The sequence below is a fragment of the Babylonia areolata genome, chromosome 20 (genome assembly GCF_041734735.1).
Source record: "Babylonia areolata isolate BAREFJ2019XMU chromosome 20, ASM4173473v1, whole genome shotgun sequence".
NCBI lineage: Eukaryota > Metazoa > Mollusca > Gastropoda > Neogastropoda > Buccinidae > Babylonia > Babylonia areolata.
This window is the reverse complement of record NC_134895.1, coordinates 3588003-3611255: the sequence shown is the minus strand read 5'-3', so window position 1 is coordinate 3611255 and position 23253 is coordinate 3588003. Positions and strand designations below refer to the sequence as shown.

General features: G+C 44.9%; 1 protein-coding gene across 1 annotated transcript; it reads left to right on the top strand.

Annotated features, from left to right (window-relative positions):
• Positions 1–935: 935 nt before the first annotated feature.
• LOC143294877 (GTPase IMAP family member 4-like) lies at positions 936–22130 on the top strand. Its single transcript, XM_076606396.1, has 6 exons — positions 936–1068; positions 3828–3994; positions 6389–6526; positions 14008–14116; positions 15252–15409; positions 19909–22130. The coding sequence occupies exons 1-6, from the start codon at positions 969–971 to the stop codon at positions 20077–20079; spliced, it is 843 nt and encodes a 280-aa protein (XP_076462511.1). The 5' UTR covers positions 936–968; the 3' UTR covers positions 20080–22130.
• Positions 22131–23253: the final 1123 nt, after the last annotated feature.

Sequence of the window (23253 nt, the reverse complement as noted above, 5' to 3'; positions counted from 1 at the left end):
GACATGTGGCACTCCATTTAGTGCCTGGACTGTGGATGAGACTGAAAGGAAGTGGTTTCACAGATGTTGTAGACGAATAAAGTGGTCCTGGGCTGCTGTCGTCGCTCTTGGTCTTCCAGTGCGTTGTGTGTCTGCTGTGACACCAGTGGCTTCCAGTTTGGTCCACAGCTGACTGATGGTGCTTCGTGCCATGATGAAATGTCTGCGACATCAGCTTGAGATCGTCCAGCCTGCCGTCGGCCAATGGCGTTGTTTCGTTGTGCTTGGGTCAGACGGGTCATTTTTGGCATTGGAATTTTTGCATTCAAATCCGATTCGACAGACTGCAATTCTTCTGGGTGTTATAGCCATGGTGTGAGTAAACAGTTCATCGGTATTCCCAATTAAAAACACGACTGCCATGTGACGCACACACAAAAAAACAAGACATTTCACCACAGGCTTCACAATTTGTACGTGCAGCATGCTCTGCGTGTGCATGCCTGTTGCTTACAAGTTACTGAACAAACGAAATAGGAAACAAAACATAATAACCGATTTGTGTAGTGCAATGATATTACTACACTGCCTTCTTAACATTGTTGGGTTTCTTTTTTTTAACAATATATATATATATATATATATATATATATATATAGAGAGAGAGAGAGAGAGAGAGAGAGAGAGAGAGAGAGAGAGCTTCTCATGTCAGTGACCTGCTGATCATTCAAATAAATATTGTACAAAGAAAATAATCATCACTGTGGTGAATAAAGTGTGGATGGTGTTGAAGGTGGTGGGAAGGAAAGGTCAAGGAAGTTAGTGGGGATGATTGTAAACAAATTTTTCGTAAACACGGATGTCTTGTCATGCATTGTGAGACTGAAGGCAGGCAGGACAGGGTATGGGCGGGGCCTGTCTCGCTGTGTGCTGATAAGGAACAGGTCTGCTCGGTCCTGGGCCCACAACTGGTTTGGACAGAAAACTGTATGTGCTGTGGGAGTCTGCGGCTGTGCTGCCTTGTTTTCCTGTTGTTCTTCCTGAGAAGTGACGGCCTTGGTTCTGCAATGGCTCACTTTATTCCCCTTGGTAAGAAACCAGACATAGAGAACAAAAGCATTCACAACGAGAGACAGCATGCCATTGATTCAGAGTCAGTCTGTTTTATCATTCAAGTTCTCAGTCACACAAAGTATACAACCTTTCCAGCCGTCGTGGTGAAGCGGTTAGCATGTTCTGACGACAAGGAGCACACGTTTTCTGTCCTCAGCAGATAGGGTTTTTTCGATCAATATAGTGTACAGTGTATCGAGTTGAGAGCGCTTTGGGGTCAAATGAGAAGGCGTAGGTCACACAGTCGAGGATCATCCACTTCACGGATGCGTCATTGGGAATGTTACTCAAATGTCCTTATCGGTGCTACAGGTGTGTGTATCTCTCAGACTGGTCGATTCTGAGATGTACCCAGAAAGGGAAAGCAGGAATGTAGCCTTATCACGTGACCACAGACCTAAATTGGACTTCCATGGCATCATTGCCATCTTCATTCTCATTCATCATCAATATCAAAATAAAGTTTTCTCAGATTCTGTGCCCTTTTGTGCACTGATGTCAATGTGAGTTTTGATCCTCCTCCACTTCTATGGCTGGGGGCAGTGTCGGCATATTCATGGGGATTGTTGTAGGAGGGACATGGTGGTGGTCTCCGCTCTGGGCGTGACGTTCACTCAGTCTGACTCCGCGACAGAATCAGTAATTATTGTCGTCAGTTGGCGGCTTAAGTTGGTGGAATGCTACGAATGTTGCATCAGAACAGGCACTACTGAACACCACCACAGTGACACGAGAGCAGTGCAAAGTCTCCACAGTTCTGGGTGTGACTTCCTGGCGACCTCGAATCGATAGTTCCCTGTTAACTGCATACAACGTTTTACAAGTGCAATTTATGTCTCACGTGTGTAAACAAAGTTAGAAAATGTAACGCGCGCGCGCACGCGCGTGCGTGCGTGCGTACGTGTGCGCGTGTGTGTGCGCGTGTGTGTGTGCGTGTGTGTGTGTGTGTGTGTGTGTGTGCGCGCGCGCTTGTTTAACTTTCACACTGGTATTTCCTCGGTGACCACAAATGGCACAGGAGCTGAACTTGGTATGGTGGTAGGTATGAAAAAGATCTTTGAAGTTATTTCTTTATGACGACATATGGTGACCAGCATGAGAGATCAAGTATCAAGGTCATTATCTGGCAAAATAGAACGGCTTGATGACCAACGTTTGATTAAACGGAGTGTTGTGAGTGGGCATGTGTACAGCGTGTGATCCCTGAAGAAATTCAGGATCAGAGATTGAAGGTCAAGGTCACAACACGGCGTAATTATAATATCGACTGGAAAAGTTTCCATGTGCAACTGAGGTCTTGTATGTAATCTTTATCAAACTTGGTACAGTGAGTTAGTTGTCACGGTGAAAACACAAGATCAAGGTCAATGTCACAACCTGGCGTATTGGGAAAATGTTAAAGCATTTTAGAACATGGGTTTCACATCCAGTTTTCATTAAATATGGCATACCATGTACTGATTTGATTTGGCAAGAACATTAATTGTTTGTGTGAATTTAGAAGTCAAAGGTGAAGGTCACACGAATGTGTGTGTGTGTGTGTGTGTGTGTGTGTGTGTGTTTGCCAGTTTATATATTTCGCATTAAAAAAGGGAAAAAAGAGAAAAAAAAAGACTACTTTCTTGGATAAAATGCGTATCACACGTGAGTCATGAAGGTCTTGCTTCTCTTGTTCGATTAGCAGAACGATTAACTCTCTCCATACGAACGGCGAAAGAGACGACGTTAACAGCGTTTCACCCCAGTTACCATCATCAAAATATTGCAAGCGGAAGGCTCTTATACTGAAGAGGTGAATGTTGACAAAGAATACCACAGTTCTGACGACGGAAGCTAAAGGTTGGGTCATTCAGACACCCACTGGACATCCGAGGGGTCTGTGTAGAGGAGAAGAGAGGACTGGCCGTACTGAGTGAGTTAAAAGGAAATTCACTGAGAAAAACTCAGACCTCCTGTCAGTTGCTATTTTCTCTCCGTCAGGTGTCACTGGGCCACAAGTGGGGAATGATGTAGATTACTACACACACCTCAAATACACACACGCACATACAGTCATACATATCGCAGCTCCCACAAAGCACACACACATGCACACACACACACACACACACACACACACACACACACACACACACACACAGAGCTCTTCTGACACACACACACACACACACTGCCACCGATTTGCCATAAGAGGGGTGGGAAGAGATCTATAATGCCATGAGGCGTCTAGGATGTTGCTCAGACTGCTGTGCTTGGGAAAGCCCAGACTGTTCCGTTTTGAAGAAATTTGCGCAATGTTGGTTTGGAAATGATGCCAATATTCGTTTGATTTGCAAAGGACCATGCTGTACCCTTCATGCTAGACTAAGGGCCACACTCTCTCTCAACATTTCTTTCACTGAGGCAATCACTGGTTTGATGGCCTTGTATCTGTTTTTTTTTTTTTTTTTTAGGTATTCTTTTACTTTTCTGAGGATTTCCGATTTTCCAAGATGTAGACCGGTCGTTGTTGTTGCATAACCTGCAAGCGTATCAGCTCGCTCATTTCTCTCAACACCTGCATGTTCTGGGCAGTATGACCATAAAAGCGTTTGGATCCGAAAGTTGCACACATGTTTACACACACACACACACACACACGCGCGCGCGCGCGCACGCGCGCGCACGTGCGCATCTTTGTCATACCCTGATACACAACAGCCATACCTGTTTACCTGACTGCATCGGTGTTTCAGAGATACTGCAGATTAGATTAGTGGTGATTGGCAAGACCAGCTCAGGGAAGAGCTCTCTTGGCAACACGCTGCTGCGCAAGGAAGCTTTTCAGGTCGGGCGTGGTTTGATATCCGAAACCAAGCAATGTCACTGGAGTCACGGCAACTATCATGGAATCCAATTAAAGGTGAGTCACCTGCAGCTTGTCACATTTAGCTTGCTGGTTGTACAACCTGACAGCGTTACAACGATATAACATTTGTTTCTAAGACGATTATTCTGTCGCATGTGTTTAGCTACTGGTTAATGCCCTGTGTAAATTGAAGATATCGGCAAATAAGACTATAAAGACAACGGTACATGAAAGCTAGGAACACACAGGTAACTGTTTCACAGTATTATCAAGCGAGACAGAGCCATTCACTACTCGAAAGTAATTTCTGCCAAAACACTAACACCAACACCTCAAACACCAATAACACCACCTCAAACACCAACAATGCCACCTCGAACTCCAATAACACTACCTCAAACACCAACAATGCTACCTCCAACACATATAATACCACCTCAAACACCAACAATGCGATCCCAACAACCAACACCACCACCTCAAACACCAACAATACCACCCCACACACCAACAATACCACCTCAAACACCAACACCACCTCACACACCAACACCACCTCACACACCAACAACACCACCTCAAACGCCGACAACACCACCTCAAACACCGACAACACCACCTCAAATACCAACAACACTTCACACACCAACATTACCACCTCAAACACCAACAACAACACCTCACACGCCAACACCACCACTTCACACACCACCAACACTACCTCAAACACCGATACCACCACCTCAAACACCAACAATGCCACCTCACACACCACCAACACCACATTAAACACCAACACCACCACCTCACACACCACCACACCTCACACACCAACAATACCATCTCACACACCAACACCAACACCCCACACACCAACAATACCACCTCAGACACCAGCATTGCCACCCCACACACCAACAATACCACCTCAAACACCACCATATACCACCTCAAACACCCCACCTCAAACACCAACAACACTACCTCACACACCAACACCACCCCAAACACCAACATCACCACCTCAAACACCAACAATACCACCCCACACACCAACAATACCACCCCACACACCAACAATACCACCTCACACACCAACAATACCACCTCAAACACCAACAATACCACCCCACACACCAACAATACCACCCCACACACCAACATCACCACCTCAAACACCAACAATACCACCCCACACACCAACAATACCACCTCAGACACCAACACCACCACCTCAAACACCAATACCACCACCCCACACACCAACAATACCAACTCAAACACCAACAATACCACCTCAAACACCAACAACACCACCCCACCGACAATGCCACCTCAAACACCAACAACACCACCTCAAACACCGACACCACCACCTCACACACCAACAATACCACTTCACACACCAACAATACCACCTCAAACACCAACACCACCACCTCACACACCACCACCACTTCACACACCGACAACACCACCTCAGACACCGATACCACCACCTCAAACACCAACAACACCACTTCACACACCACCAACACCACCTCAAACACCAACAATACCACCTCAGACACTAACAACACCACTTCACACACACCAACACCACTTCAAACACCGATACCACCAGCTCAAACACCAACACCAACATCTCACACACCAACAACACCACCTCAAACACCAACACACACCACCTCAAACACCACCAATACCACCTCAGACACCACGAACACCACCTCAAACACCACCAGTACCACCTCAAACACCCCACCTCAAACACCAACAACACCACCCCACACACCAACAATACCACCTCAAACACCATCAACACCACCCCACCGACAATGCCACCTCAAACACCCACAACACCACCTCAAACCCCAACAATACCACCTCAAACACCATCAACACCACCTCAAACACCAACAACACCACCCCACCGACAATGCCACCTCAAACACCCACAACACCACCTCAAACCCCAACAATACCACCTCAAACACCAACAATACCACCTCAAACACCAACAATACCAACTCAAACACCAACACCACCACTCCACACACCAACAATACCACCTCAAACACCAACACCACCCCACACACCAACAATACCGCCTCAACACCAACACCACCCCACACACCAACAATACCAACTCAAACACCAACAACACCCCACACACCAACAACACCACCTCAAACACCAACAATACCACCCCACACACCAACAACACCACTTCAACCACCAACACCAGCACCACCACCTCAAACCCCAACAACACCACCTCAAACCCCAACAATACCACTTGACACGCCAACAATATCACCTGACACAACAATATCACCAACAATATCATCTGACACACCAACAATGCCTCCAGTACCACTGCTCTACAAACAGAATCACCTAAGAACGTGCAGAGTGATTTGAAGAAACTGAACATCTGTCTAACAGGTGACCGACACACCAGGAGTCTGTGATACACATCGAACTGCGGACGAAGTGAGGAGGGAAGTTACCAAGAGTTTAGCGTTGTCGACTCCGGGACCTCATGCGGTCATCATGGTAATACCGTATGCCAGATTTACTGAGGTAAGCTTTCGCACACACACACTGTCACACTGCCGCATTCACTCAACTCAAGCTCACACGACAGACAGACTCGCACACAACGTTCGCATTGTGACTTCACTCTTTCCCAGGGATAAACATCATAACAACGTAAAGACACTCCTTTCTGATTATTAATAAATCAGAGAAAATAAACAATTACATTCACAGTTTCCCTTCAGGGATAAATCACAAAATTACAATCCAGTTGGTCACAACCAATAGTCTATTTCCCTGACACCGATCTGTTATAGTATTTAAATCATAATAATTTCATTGTGGATAGTGAGGTCTGGTGCTGGACGTCCCGCTCACTCAAGGAAAGTGATGTGTCACTCGATAACCTCTCCTTTCCAGGTGAAGTGATCGCCGCATAGCCACTGCCTGGCTTGCCAGACAGTAAGGTTATTGCAAAAGGCCTCTCCTACATTATTGTGTCCACAGCAACGCCTTCCCGTGGCGTCCATGTCTTCACTAAGCTTGCTGTGTCATGGCGCGACCGAGTAACCGGCGGTATAACTGGTAGGAGACTTGGAGAGGAGATTGGCGCCACCAAGGAATAACCTACGCCCACAGAAAAGACATGAAGGACACAACCATAGCCAGCAACATGCCGGATCGGTCGAGGCCCGGATCAACAACGACCGCGCTTACCACTGGCTTGCCCCAGGGTGGAAGTGTAAAGTCAGCTACTGGAGCGAAAGAACTATTTAAGTTGCCACAAGAAAAAGTCATCATTGGAACATGGAACGTCCGCACGCTATATTAATGCGGCAAAGTGAAAGAACTTGAGCATGAACTAAAACGTTACCAATGGGACATTGTGGGGTTATCAGAAGTACGATGGACGGGATTGGGAGAGATGATGACGGATGACGGACACAAGATGTGGTATAGTGGTGAAGATTCTCGACATGAACATGGCGTAGGTTTCATCGTACGCAAAGAAGTCATTGGATGCATCATGAGCTGCATTCCAGTTACCAGCCGTGTCATCAGTATTCGAGTGTCAGCTAAACCGAATAACATCACAATCATCCAAGTATATGCACCAACAACTGACCATGAAGACCAGGATGTCGAAGAATTTTACGAAAAAATAGAAGACACCATCAAGAAGGCCCCCCAAAAAGACATCATCATTGTACAGGGGGAATTCAATGCCAAAATCGGCTCAGATGCCTACAACGACTGGGCTGGAACAGTGGGCCAGTATGGCACAGGAGACACCAACGACAGGGGACTTCGCCTTCTGGAGTTTGCGTGCAGTCAAAGGCTCACCATCGCTAACACTCTTTACCCTCACAAGCTGTCAAGAAGAACAACCTGGCATGCACCGAACGGGAGAACTCACAACCAGATTGACTTTGTCCTCACCCCGCGGCGTTTCAAATCAAGCATCAACAGAGCAAAGACGAGGACTTACCCCGGAGCTGACATAGGCAGTGATCACGACCTTGTGCTGCTCACAATGAAGATGAAGCTGAAGAAAAAACACCAAGCGGTGCAACCCCGTATCAAGTTTGATCTGGAGAAGCTTAAAGACCCGGAGATTGAAGAGGTCTTCCAAGCTCAGCTCGGGGGACGGTTTGCGGCACTCAGCCTTCTGGATAACAACATCAACGACCTCACCAACACCTTCAATGAGGCAGTCCGTGAAACAGCTGAAGAGGTACTGGGGCGACAGAGGAAGAAACACCAGCCATGGATCTCTAACGACATCCTTGACCTGTGTGATAAGAGAAGATCCCTGAAGAAGACGAAAAACACTAGCCCTAACGAAGCCACACAGTATCGTGAAACCAATAAACTTGTGAGAAAAAAGATGGAAGAAGCCAAAGAACAATGGATCAACGACCAGTGTGAGAAGATCGAAAAAGGAATGGAAGGAGGAAACAGCAAATTTGCCTATGCCAGACTGAAGAAACTCACCAAGACGCAGCAGAAGAAATCGTCTGTCATTGAGGATACCTCAGGCGAACTACTGACAGAAAGCTCCGCTGTTCTGAACAGATGGACACAATACTGTCAAGAATTATACAACTATCCCATACAACCAGATGACAGTTTGATTGACAGAGACATAACACCATCAAGGGAACCTTCACCCCTGCCAGTGTTGAGGGAAGAAGTGGAAGAAGCTGTACGCAGTCTACCAGCAGGAAAGTCACCTGGAGCAGACAACATTCCGGCAGAGCTGCTCAAACACGGAGGGAATGAGCTGGTCACAATTGTAACAGCAATCTGTCAAAAGATCTGGGAGACAAAACAGTGGCCCTCAGAATGGACTCGGTCGCTCATCATCCCCATACCAAAAAAGGGGAATCTCCGCCAATGCCAGAATTACAGGACAATCAGTCTTATTAGCCACACGAGCAAAATCATGCTTCGAGTCATTCTAAAGCGACTCAAGAAAGAGGCTGAAGAACACCTGGCAGAGGAACAAGCCGGATTCAGAGCAGGCAGAAGCACAGTAGAACAGATCTTCACCTGCCGATTACTGATGGAAAAACACCTGCAACATCAAAGAGACCTGTTCCACAACTTCATAGACTTCAAGAAAGCCTTTGACAGGGTGTGGCATGATGGACTGTGGCAGGTACTCAGACAGTTTGGCATCGAGGAGGGTCTCACCCAAGTCATTTAGGCGCTGTACAAGACATCCAGCAGCGCAGTCCTCCTCAACAACCAAATCGGAATATACTTTAAGACCACAGTCGGTGTCCGTCAGGGTTGCCTGCTCTCCCCAGTACTATTCAACCTTTTCCTAGAAAACATCATGCGCGAAACCCTCCATGACTTCCACTCTACCATCTCCATAGGAGGAAGAATCATCAACAACTTGAGATTCGCAGATGACATAGATCTACTAGGAGGCAGCAACAAAGAACTACAAGACCTCACCAAGAGACTAGAAGGAAGAGCAGGTGCATACGGAATGGAAGTGAGCACCGAGAAAAGCAAAGTGTTGGTAAACAGCTCAACCAACACCCAAGCTCAAATCTTCATGAACGGACAACAACTTGAAGAAGTGGATGCTTTCAAATATCTCGGCACCACCCTCACAAACGACGGTCGCTCAACAACTGAAATAAAGATTAGGATAGCGATCGCAACATCAGCAATGGCTAAGCTCAGCAAGATCTGGAAGAGCAGAGAGATCAGCTTTCCAACAAAGATCAAACTGTACCGATCCCTGGTGCTATCCATACTGCTGTATGGATGTGAAAGTTGGACTTTAACAGCAGAGACTACTAGGAAAGTCCAGACGTTTGAGACAAAATGCTTCAGACGACTGCTTGGAATCTCATGGAAGGACAGAAAGACCAATGACTTTGTCAAGAGCCAAATAACTATGCTAGTGGGTCCACTGGAACCACTCTTAGCAGTGGTCAAAAGGAGGAAGCTGTCATGGTTCGGGCATGTGACACGCCACAATTCACTGCAAAAGACAGTTCTACAGGGAACGCTAGAGGGTGGTAGGCGAAGAGGGAGGCAAGCTAAATGCTGGATGGACAACATCAAGGAATGGACCAATATGGATAGCGCTACGCTGATACGACAGGCAGAAGATAGAACCGGATGGCGTCGTCTGACTACGGAATCGTCCCTCATGTCTCCTCTACGCCCATCCCGGGCAGGAGAATGAATGGAATGGAATGGAATTTCATTTGTTTCTTTTCACGACTGTGTTGTCAGTTGGTGCTTCTAAATATTTTTTGGTGGGTGATATATCCGCCAAACACCTTCGTCCGAAATGGGCCAGGCGCTGAGGATCCTGAAACATCCTCATAACCTAACTGTAGTTAAATCGAACAATTAGTAAAATATAGTACTCACATGACTTGCATCGCCATTCTCGTTTTACTGAACCAGGGTTCAGAAACGTAAATTAAACAACAATAACGAAATTTACAAAATTAATAAGAAACGATGTCACGGAATTTCTCATGACCAAACTCGAAATTACTGTCTAGTACTTCAAATCAACTTCCCTGAACCTCCACAGTCCATCAAGACTAAGACTCACATTTTCCTTCAGAATGGCTACAGTGTTTGTCCAAGACACTCTCAGACCCCAAAGTCTATAATTTCTACCAGGTCACTCCTGTGACCAATTCAGCTGTGCGCAGACAGGGTAGTGGCAAGAATTTTGTGAACAACAATTCGTGAACACATATTTACCTCAGCTCAGGACAGGGCACAGGACACAGGGCTCAGGACAGGGCTCAGGACACAGGGCACAGGACAGGCCTCAGGACACAGGGCTCAGGACTGGGCTCAGGACACAGGGCACAGGACAGGGCTCATGACACAGGGCTAGGGACACAGGGCACAGGGCTAGGGACACAGGGCTAGGGACACAGGGCACAGGACAGGGCTCAGGACACGGCACAGGACACGGCACAGGACAGGGCTCAGGACACAGGGCACAGGACAGGGCTCAGGACACAGGGCACAGGACACAGGGCTCAGGACAGGGCTCAGGACACAGGGCTCAGGACACAGGGCACAGGACAGGGCTCAGGACTCAGGGCACAGGGCTAGGGACACAGGGCACAGGACAGGGCTCAGGACAGGGCTCAGGACACAGGGCTCAGGACACAGGGCACAGGACACAGGGCTCAGGACACAGGGCACAGGACAGGGCTCAGGACACAGGGCACAGGACACAGGGCACAGGACAGGGCTTAGGACACAGGGCACAGGACAGGGCTCAGGACAGGGCACAGGACAGGGCTCAGGACACAGGACAGGACACAGGGCACAGGACAGGTCTCAGGACACAGGGCTCAGGACACAGGGCACAGAGCTAGGGACACAGGGCACAGGACAGGGCTCAGGACAGGGCACAGGACAGGTCTCAGGACACAGGACAGGACACAGGGCACAGGACAGGTCTCAGGACACAGGGCTCAGGACACAGGGCACAGGACAGGGCTCAGGACACAGGGCTCAGGACACAGGGCACAGGACAGGGCTCAGGACACAGGGCTCAGGACACAGGGCACAGGACAGGGCTCAGGACAGGGCACAGGACAGGTCTCAGGACACAGGACAGGACACAGGTCACAGGACAGGTCTCAGGACACAGGGCACAGGACACAGGACACAGGGCTCAGGACACAGGGCTCAGGACAGGGCTCAGGACACAGGGCTCAGGACAGGGCTCAGGACACATGGCTCAGGACATAGGGCACAGGACAGGGCTCAGGACACAGGGCACAGGACACAGGGCTAGGGACACAGGGCACAAGACAGGGCTCAGGACACAGGGCACAGGTAACAGGGCACAGGACAGGGCTCAGGACACAGGGCTCAGGACACAGGGCACAGGACAGGGCTCAGGACACAGGGCTAGGGACACAGGGCTAGGTACACAGGGCACAGGACAGGGCTCAGGACACAGGGCTCAGGACAGGGCTCAGGACACAGGACACAGGGCTAGGGACACAGGGCACAGGACACAGGGCTAGGGACACAGGGCACAGGACAGGGCTCAGGACACAGGGCACAGGACACAGGGCTCAGGACAGGGCTCAGGACACAGGGCACAGGACATGGCTCAGGACACAGGGCTAGGGACACAGGGCTCAGGACAGGGCTCAGGACACAGGGTTAGGGACACAGGGCACAGGACAGGGCTCAGGACACAGGGCACAGGACAGGACAGGGCTCAGGACACAGGACACAGGACAGGGCTCACGACACAGGGCACAGGACAGGGCTCACGACACAGGGCACAGGATACAGGGCACAGGACAGGGTTCAGGACACAGGGTTAGGGACACAGGGCACAGGACAGGGCTCAGGACACAGGGCACAGGACACAGGACAGGGCACAGGACAGGGCACAGAACACAGGGCACAGGACAGGGCTCAGGACAAAGGGCACAGGATACAGGGCACAGGACAGGGCTCAAGACACAGGGCTAGGGACACAGGGCACAGGACAGGGCTCAGGACACAGGGCACAGGGCACAGGACAGGGTTCAGGACACAGGGCACAGGACAGGGCTCAGGACACAGGGCACAGGACAGGGGTCAGGACACAGGGCTCAGGACACAGGGCTCAGGACACAGGGCACAGGACAGGACACTGGGCACAGGACACAGGGCACAGGATACAGGGCACAGGACAGGGGTCAGGACACAGGGCACAGGATACAGGGCACAGGACACAGGGCACAGGACAGGGGTCAGGACACAGGGCTCAGGACACAGGGCTAGGGACACAGGGCACAGGACAGGGCACAGGACAGGGCACAGGACACAGGGCACAGGACATGGCTCACGACACAGGGCACAGGACACAGGGCTAGAGACACAGGGCACAGGACAGGGCTCAGGACACAGGGCACAGGACAGGGCTCAGGACACAGGGCACAGGACACAGGGCTAGGGACACAGGGCTCAGGACACAGGGCTCAGGACACAGGGCTCAGGACAGGGCTCAGGACACAGGGCTCAGGACACAGGGCACAGGACAGGGTTCAGGACACAGGGCATAGGACAGGGTTCAGGACACAGGGCTCAGAACACAGGGCACGGGACAGGGCTCAGGACACAGGACACAGGGCACAGGACAGGGCTCAGGACACAGGGCACAGGACACGACACAGGGTTCAGGACACAGGGCTCGGGACAGGGCTCAGGACACAGGGCACAGGACAGTCGTCAGGACACAGGGCTCAGGACACAGGGCTCAGGGCACTGGACACAGGGCTCAGGACACAGGGCTAGGGACACAGTTCACAGGACACAGGGCACAGAACACAGGGCTCAGGACACGGGGCACAGGACACAGGGCACAGGACACAGGGCTAGGGACACAGGGCACAGGACACAGGGCTAGGGACACAGGGCACAGGGCACAGGACACAGGGCTAGGGACACAGGGCTCAGGACACAGGGCACAGGACAGGGCACAGGAGAGGGAAGTGGGGGGAAAATATTACAACAGTTCAAATGGAAAGAATGTTTCCTCCAAATTAAACATATTGAACAAATTAATGCAATAAAATTAAAATGACCTTTGATGAGAATTATCCAACGAATCTCAAATGCAAATATGTGCATGTATTTACATCGTGTTGTACATGATACTAACTTTGTACAACTAATGTTTGGATTCTGATTACAACAGGTAAAACACAGCAACCCATTCTAAACCACGCACCCCTCTCTCTCAATTTCTTCCTCGCCCTTATCTTGTTTCAGTGATGTCATGCATGACGACGAGCGTGTGTTCGCTGGCGTGTGTATGTAAGTCGAGGGTGTAAAACTATGTGCGTTGGTGGGTGTCCTGAAAACGTTATTTGTCTCAAATAAAATGGTGCTGTACCGTGCTTTCGCGTGATCAATAATTGCCTTCATGTTAACAACAGTGGTTCTAGAAACGTCGACGATAATTGTAATTTCATGTGACGACACAAAGGTGACTGTACTGCACTGTGTTGCAGGAGGAGTACAAGGCGTACATAATCCTGAAGGACATGTTTGGAGAGCGCCTCACGAAATTTATCATCATCGCCTTCACCTGGGCAGACGAAATGCCCGGAAACACATACGGTATATTAACTTTATTACTTTTTTCTTCTTCTTCTTTTAAATTTTTTTTCTTCTTACTCTTGGCAGATGTGATACATGACTGCCAAGTGGCCTGGTGATGTCCACACACGGCAAGATTTTTCGTTTTATTGACTCACTTGTGTAAACAAAGTGAGTCTATGTTTTAACCCGGTGTTCGGTTGTGTGTGTGTGTGTGTGTGTGTGTGTGTGTGTGTGTGTGTCCGTGGTAAACTTTAACATTGACATTTTCTCTGCAAATACTTTGTCAGTTGACACTAAATTTGGCATAAAAATAGGAAAAATTCAGTTCTTTCCAGTCATCTTGTTTAAAATGATATTGCACCTCTGGGATGGGCACAAGAAAATAAAAAAGAAGCCAAATTATATGCAAACTGCATTTACTGTTATATTTATATTTTTTGTAGTCTCTAAACTTGGCACTTTGACCTCTTATTCTGACACAAAAACAAGAGGAGTCATTATTATCATTTTTTGTTCAAACAGGAACTTCTTTTGCTAAGAATGGAATTTTTATTTATTTTGCAAACGTTTTGGTGCAGATGGTAAAAAAGGGAAATTACTCTGTAATTAATGCTAGGGGACTTAATTTGCTTTAAACTGATCTTTCTCATCTTAAACATTACATTTTGAAATCATACTCAATGTATAAAAAGCTTGGATTTTTTTTTTCTCTCTTTTTTGTTGTTGTATGTTTTGTTTGTTTTTGTTTTATTTTGCTTATGCCATTCTACTCGAATCGTTCATGTGTAGCATCCATGTTAGATGTGTGTAAGAATTCTTGTGTTATGAGTCATTCGTAGCTTCACTTGGATTTACTCTCCGTCATATTTATACGTTTCCTGAGTATAAAGATCTATGTGTATATGTCTGTGTGTCTCTAAAAATAACGGCAGATATGTATGTCGGCCAATGAGCTTATTATCTCCATCGTTGGAAAATAAGAATTCATGCATTCTCTCTCTCTCTCTCTCTCTCTCTCTCTCTCTCTCTCTCAGAGATTGACGAAGAACAAATGTCTTACCACAATAAGACACTCTTCACGGTTTGGCACATCAAAACTCAGTGTGTGTGTGTGTGTGTGTGTGTGTGTGTGTGTGTGTGTGTGTGTAAACAGAGGCACGGATTGATCTCTTCAAGAAAGAACTGCGTGACGTTTCCGATGAGCTGAAGACAGTGCTGAAAGAAGCAAAGCATCGTTACTGTATTATCGGCAACAAGGACAGTGATCACATGAAAGACCTCCAGATACGGAACCTTATCAAGATGGTGCAGGTGGGTGGTGGGTTGGTGAGGGGCTGGGTGTCACCGGAGATTAGAAAAGAGAGATAAACCACTTGCAGAAATTGCTGAAGCCAGGCAGCCTGCGCCGCGACACGCATTCATTATTCATGAGCTGCCTTTGCCCCGCCCAAACGAAAGGAAAGCGTCAGTCGAACGCAGTCTCCTGAGTGATTTTATAATTTGGATTACACCTTTTTTCCCTTTTCTGTTTGCTTCATCCCACGCAGATGTCAAACTCAATTTTGTTGTGAATAACATTCCTAAATATTTATATGTATTGGTTACTTTTATTTCCCTATCACCACAGCACCATTTTTCACGAGTCGAAAGATGACCTCCATTGCGGAAAACTATAATATTGGTCTTATCGAGATTCACTGTTTGTTGTAGTCTGTCTGTTTCTTGCTTAAGGGCATTTAATTGATTTTGTAACCCTATGGGTGTGTCAGACAAGAGAACAACATCATCAGCAAATAGCATTAAGAGCAAATCTGTTGCGCCAGGTATCATTTGTATTCCATGTCTCCCCTTCTTTGATAACTCCACTGCCAATTCACCGATGAAAAAGGAAAACAGCTGTGAGCTTAGCATACAACCTTGTTTAACCCCTCTTGGGCACTGAAAAAAGTCTGAACAAATACCTTTGTCACGAACACATACAAGTACAGAATCGTAGATGCTTTTAACAGCCATGTAAAACTCCCGAGAGAGAGAGAGAGAGAGAGAGAGAGAGAGAGAGAGAGAGAGACAGAGACAGAGAGACAGAGACAGAGACAGAGACTTAGAGAGAGAGATAAAGCACAATACAACGGTCTGCTCGGGCAACATGAAGCGTTCGTATATATATGAATTATATATATGATTATGTACATATAGATAGATTTAGATTTACATACTGATAGATCTATATGAAATTATGTATGTATGTATTCATGTATGCATGTATGTATGTATAGACAGATGTTAGAAGAGAGACAGAGCTGAATATGTGTTTTATGTTTTGATATATTGTTTTGATATATATATATATTTTTTGTTTTTTTAAGAAATGGTGATGTAAACCAGAAAGTGTGAAGAAAAAGTAGCGTTACGAAAACGCAGTTCAATAATTTATAACTGTCTCTCTCATGTGCAACATTGCGCTGGGGGAGGGGGGGGGGGGAGTTGGTGGTGGGGGGAGCTGCTTTATTTTCTTTTTATATTATCTACATTCAAGCAGATGCAAACGTGCTAAAAACCAAGCAAAAATGAATCGGTTTTCATTGTATACAGCGAATCTTACTACACGTGGGAAATTCCAGGCATAACTTAACTTTCGCTTTACTGCAGCTGTGTGTGTGTGTGTGTCGTCAGAACCGACCAGTTTCCTTCAGGTGGGGAAGGAGAGGGTGATTTACCCCCACCCTTCCGCACTGCGTGTGTGCCTCAAAACGGCTTCAGCACTGTTATAGACAGTAAGAAGGGACCTGCAGCGAGTGGTTTATCTCTCTTTTCTAATCTCCGGTGTCACGGACGCAAAGCCAGTAATTATTTTTATTCATGATGTGGCTGCCTTGCGCTGCATTGCCCTATGTTCCCCGTGAGCAGTGGGTTGCACGTGATTTTTTTTCAGCAGTGAATGCAGTTTGGAGAGAACTGATAAGAGTTCATAATTGACGAGGAATTTGTAATTGGTAAGCGTCACTCTGTAATGATAAGAGAGACTCTGTTCCATTTTGAAGAAATTTGCGCAATGTTGGTTTGGAAATGATGCCAACATTTGTTTGATTGCAAAGGATCGTGCTACACCTTTCCTGCTAGACTTGAGGCCGCTCCCTCTCTCTACCTTTCTTTGTTTGAAGCGATGGATGGTGTGATGGCCTTGCACCTGTTCATTTTGGTATTCTTTGACATTTTTGAGGATTTCCGATTTCCTCAGATGTAGACCACTCGTTGTTGTTGCGTTGCAAGCAAGCCTGTCAGCTCGCTCATTTCATGTTACACCTGCATGTCCCAGGCAGTATGACCATATGGGTTTTTGAATCTGAAGGTTGCGCATTGCTTCATGCCGCTCTGGGATTCCCATTCCACTTTCAATTTTTTGTATCAGGTTCATTGAGTTCGTTAGAATCATGGCATATCGGTTTCCTGGCATATGAATAGACAGCCACTGGAGAGCATGTGTCACAGCTTCAACTTCCATCATTAGGCAGGAGGTTGTGACTTTGTAGGCAGCATTCCCTTCCCTAATTGTTTTTCCATTTTGTTTCGCAGTGAATCCCCAACCGGACTGGTATTTGGTGACTGGGCCATCTGTGTATATGATGATTTCCTCTTCTTTACTGTTTTCTTCAATGAGTAGCTTCACTTCTGCATCAGTTTTGCCTTCTGGCCATTCCCGCCAATGTCTTTCTAGAGTGGGTGAAATGGCTGTGTTGAATTGATGATAGAGGTTTTGGGGGTTTTCCTCTCATTCTTTTATTTCTTTCAGGTCCTTTAGTCGGCATACTAGCTGGATTGTGTCTTCTGCTTGCCCCATCCATGATCTTCCTCGTCCTAGACGGCTGCCTTTTGGTTCCTTGACTGCGTCATGCAATGGGTTTTGAGGGTTTTCTAATGCTGTGAAGTTGGTCTTAACCTGTTTTAACCTGTTTCTGGCCTGCATTGAAAGAAGGCCAAACAGGTATCGCATGGTTTCCGTAGGTGTGTCTTTTGTTGTTCCAAGTATCAGCCTCACATCATCATTTTGAACTCTTTCTAAATGTTAGGAGGCTTCTTTGAGACGGTATTGTTAGCCAAAGTCCGTTGTCAATCACACTGAGAACGAGTGATTGATATAGCCGGAAGAGGTGGCGTTGTTCGATGCCTTTAGCCGCCATTACCTTTAAGACTGAAAGACCCTTTTCGCATTTGAGAACAGTATTTTCCGTATGTTTTCTGATGTTGAGCATCCTGTCGAACTGTATTCCTAAGTAGCGTAGGCATTCAATTTTCTTTATCTGAATTCCGTCAAATGACACAGCTGGTGGTGATTTGCTCGCGGCTGCTGGTGAAAGACGGAACGTACTTTTGCTACAATTTATAATAAATATTTAGAATTGACTTTCTTTTCATGACTTATGTTCCTACGATGCACTGTGTCAGGCTATGTGTGCATAGGTCCTTTTCATGTCGAAGGGATAATTTTTCGTTTGGGCAAGGAAGACAACCTTGGCCTGTTGCTGGCTGGTCGACATGAAGCCACAGCTGGGAGACAGACGGCGGGTAGTTCAGCTTTGTTTGAGGACTGAACTTGTCTCCCGAGGGTCTCTCCCACCTCACAAGCACACCATAGAACAAGGCAAAACTAGAGAGTTGAGCCGCGACATTATCTATAATATTTATATTGCATACATGTGCTTCTGTTCATGACATTATGTGTGTGTGTGTGTGTGTGTGTGTGTGTGTGTGTGTGTGTGTGTGTGTGTTGAAAGAGAGAGAGAGAGAAGAGAGAGAGAGAGAGAGAGAACGTGTGTATGTGTTATGCTGTTCAACACTCACTGAGGGTGAAGAGGCGTTAAAGGACTTAAAGGGGGTCACACTTGTTTCAGACAGTTTGTTTTGTCTCGTTTCTACACTAATGCCCATTAATCGAATGAGACGACTTTTCCCTTCCATGCCTTATTTATGCTTGATTTTAGGGGTAGCCTTTTTATGACTGTGTGTTTATTGTGACTATCATAAAATTCTACGAATGAATTTCTTTGCATTGATTTCTGGAAAAGAAACATTATTTGACCATTTTTTCTTCAATAAGATATTTTTATTTCTCAACACAGTTTGTTCATTCTCTGATCCTTAGTGAGTGCAGACTATAGGTTCGCTGTTATAGTTGTTAGTTTTTCATTATAAAGATGTATTTTTATACATTTTTAACAAGACTTCAATCAATCATTTTCTATATGAAACAATTACACACTCCCGCACCCGTGCACACATGCGTATACACGCATGCACACACGCATACACACGCAATCACATACTCGAATGCGTACACAGTTGTTTTTTTTCCTTTCCCTCCCTCGATTTGTTTCCAAACCCTCGTCCAATATCACTTATAGTGAAAAGACGTTAAACTAAAGAACGAACGAACGAGTATAGAGTCACACTGGTTTATATCTTTGGTACATCACATGTTATCTGTTTTGTTTAGATGTGTGAATTTTGCTGAAACTACTGGTCAAATAATGTGCAACTTTGAAGCAGGATGAAACCCATGCGAAGACCGATCCAGAGACAAAATCGAGAGAATAGGGTCAGAGCAGAGGGGAGAGAGAGAGAGAGAGAGAGAGTGTGTGTGTGTGTGTGTGTGTGTAGAGGGGGTGGGGTGGGGGGCAGACAAACAGATAGCCAGCCTGACAAACAGACAGATAACCAGTTAGCCAGCCGTAGAGACAAAGACCACACTTCGCAAGACTTTACACCGGTAACTTTCCACTGTACAGGAACTGATGAATTTATTACTGTCACAGGAACTGGTGACCCAAAACAAGGCTGATGGCTTGAGCTATTTCCGCAATGAGTTGTTACAAGAGTTAACAACCCGTGTGGAAGACAAGGTTCAACAACGCATGGAACGTAATCAGGAGACCCATGAAACGGCCGACGTCAAAGTTCGTAAAGCCATTACCCATGACGTTTGAGTTATAAGCATTCTTTAAACAAATTTAAAGAAACTCTCCAGAAGTGAACGCTGCAGCTGTGTTTAAATGCTACAGATGAAAGGTCACGGTTGGACAAGAAAGAAAATCTCTGTAGACAATGAGTGTTGGCAGTATTTTTAAACCAATTTTGAAAAAGTTTATTTTGATGTCTATCAAAGTCTATAACTTGACATGGATTTGTTTTTCCATATGTTTATGAATTGACTGATTTATTGATTCATTGATTACCCTTTACTTTTATTTATTTATTTATTTATTTATTTAAACCTTTATTTCGTAATTCCTTATACATTGGTTTGCTTGTGCTAATTATTCATCTATATACTTTTCATTATTTTCAATTTATATTATTATCAATGTTGTTGTTGTTGTTGTTATTGCTATCATCATCATCATCATCATCATCATCATCATCATCATCATCACTTACTAAATCCCTAACAATCGAAGCATAGTTTGAAATGAAAATCAATAGAGACATGGGAAAGCATGTATGTCCAATGACAAAAATTTAGAAAATTTATGTACATTTTTAAAACAGCTTTACATAACATTGGTATGTGATCACTGAGACTAAGTCAAGTGATTATCTGCAACTGCTCCTAGAATGTTGTGGCTATCGACTCTTTCAACAGTTCTTCCATTTATTTAAGAAAGGGAAGAAGTAAGATTTTAACGCTTCCGTTCGGTTGTAATCAACATATGTTTCGGTTTCTGTTCATGCAGAATCACGTGATTCAGTTTGAACCAATCAGTTAATTGATCAATGCTTATCTGCAATGTTTGGAAACTTCATTAAGTTTATAGACAATCAGTTACAATTTCCTAAAACCACTCCCAGGTCTTCACAGGCAGGTATTTATGGATTAATATTTCATTTCTACTTAATGGAAATTCCAGTCTTATTGTCTTCAAAAGACTATAATTTCATTAGAAATATCTAATGACAAAAGTAAAGTTTACGTTTTATGAAATTATTCACTAAAGGAAAAAAATATGTATCCTCAATTTCTCTGTCTGTCTGTCTGTCTGTTTGTCTGTCTGTCTGTCTGTCTGTCTGTCTGTCTGTCTCTCTCTCTCTCTCTCTCTCTCTCTCTCTCTATCTATCTATCTATCTATCTACCTATCTATCTATCTATCTTTGATATGTGGTGATATGAATGTCAGAAAAGTGTAATGGAAGATGATTATGGAAAATGATGTGCCACATGATAATGATGACTGGAATACTAATAATGAAGGGAGTAATACTCGGAAGTCAAAAGATGATGTAAATAACAATTTGGGGAAATATTTGTTGGATTTTTTGCTTTCTCTTTGGTGTTGTTATTTTGAACGGATGTTGTGAAGGTAAACGAAGAAGAATTTACCTTTGTTTCACCTCAAGTATGTATTATTGTTGATCATGTTTTGATATGTAGTGGTTTAGAGCAGAATTGTTGCTTACATATTTCTGACAGTTTGCAATCATGGCACTTGCCAGCTGAATTGAAATGGAGAGGATAAAGACATTGTATTGTACAGCTCTCCCTAGAGTTTCTTATCACCAATGATCATATCTTTACATTGTTTGTATTGGTACAGATGTGTCTGCCAAACAGTATGAAACTCTACATAGCCTTTGCTGACTTTAAAAAGCCATTGGTTCTATTAACCTTAATGGGTTATGGAATGTTCTTAGAAAAAATGGTATGAATGGCAAGTTGTATAAAGCTCAGAGGGGTGTATATGATTTAGTGCACGATATAATGTGCATTCCAAACTATTGTTACGAAATGGCATCGTACAATGCTTGCACAATTTAGATTAAGAACTGTTTGCTTTGATGGAAACAAAAATGGTTTATGCCAGGTACATGCACAAATTCTCCATGTGCTTTGTGTAACTTCTCAGTTAATGATAAAAATCATTATATGTTCGACTGTGAATGTTATGACGGTTAAAGAAAGGATCTCTTTAGCATGTTGATATCAGAAGATCAAGAGGTGATGATCTTAATGGTAAAATTATATCAGAAGTTTTGAAGATCAGGCAAAATCACTACAGACATCAACAAAGTGCGTGGTTAGGTAGGTTTGGCTTTTTTCTGTAGCCAGTGTCGGAATCTGTTTTATTGACGTGAGTCATGTGCCGGGTGGCCTGTTGGCTGCTACCATTTCTTCAAGGAAAGAACTCTGTTTTGTTTCAATATTTGCTTTCACCATATTAACTCGTTTACTTTTGTGTTTTGTTATGCAATATAAATATGTTGGCGCATTTACCCATGTCATAAGCACCTAATGCACTAAGACATCAAAGTGTCAAATCATCAAAGAAAACTGAAACTGAAACTTATATGCATTTTTTTCCCAAACATTTTTATTCAGACAAAGGTTTACATACCAAATAAATATTTCACATTAGGAAGGAACAACAATATAGCGTTCTAAACATCAACCATTCCACATCAAGCATCACATCGGCAGAACAGCAAATATCAATTCAAACATTGATCTGTGTGATATTATAACACAAGTAGTAATGACAGTATACTATCTGTTCACACATTGATTCAACTGGTACTGCTAAGCCCAATTCACATCAAAGTAATATAGGTTTAATTATACATAATACAAATCTTAATCTTGCACGATGTATATATATATATATATATATATATATATATATATGGTGCCTGTTTCTGCACACATTTGTTATATTCCATGGATATTCTAAAGAAATACTTGTCAATTTCGTATGCCTTTTTAAGATATTTTATGAACGTTTGTATTGTTGGATTTACTTTATTGATTCTATATTTGTATAAAAGAACTTGGCGATCATTAAGATATGTGAGAAGCAGCCATCAGCTTTTGTTTTATTGTCGCACCCAAAAGAGCACCAACACATACTTGAGATCAAGTCTATCACAGTTTGGACACTTTTCTTTAAAGTAACTTACAAACTCTGCCCAAAACACTTGTACATGATTACATTCCCATGAACAGTGTTGGATAGTGTCTAGTTTATCTTTACAAAAAATACATTTGTTGTCTGTTAACACTCCCATATTCCTCAACATAGAATTTGTCACAAGGACACGATAATCAATCTTAATATGAAACTATTTTAATTTTATTTCTTGTATCTTTCGTGTATTCAAAAAAATATTCT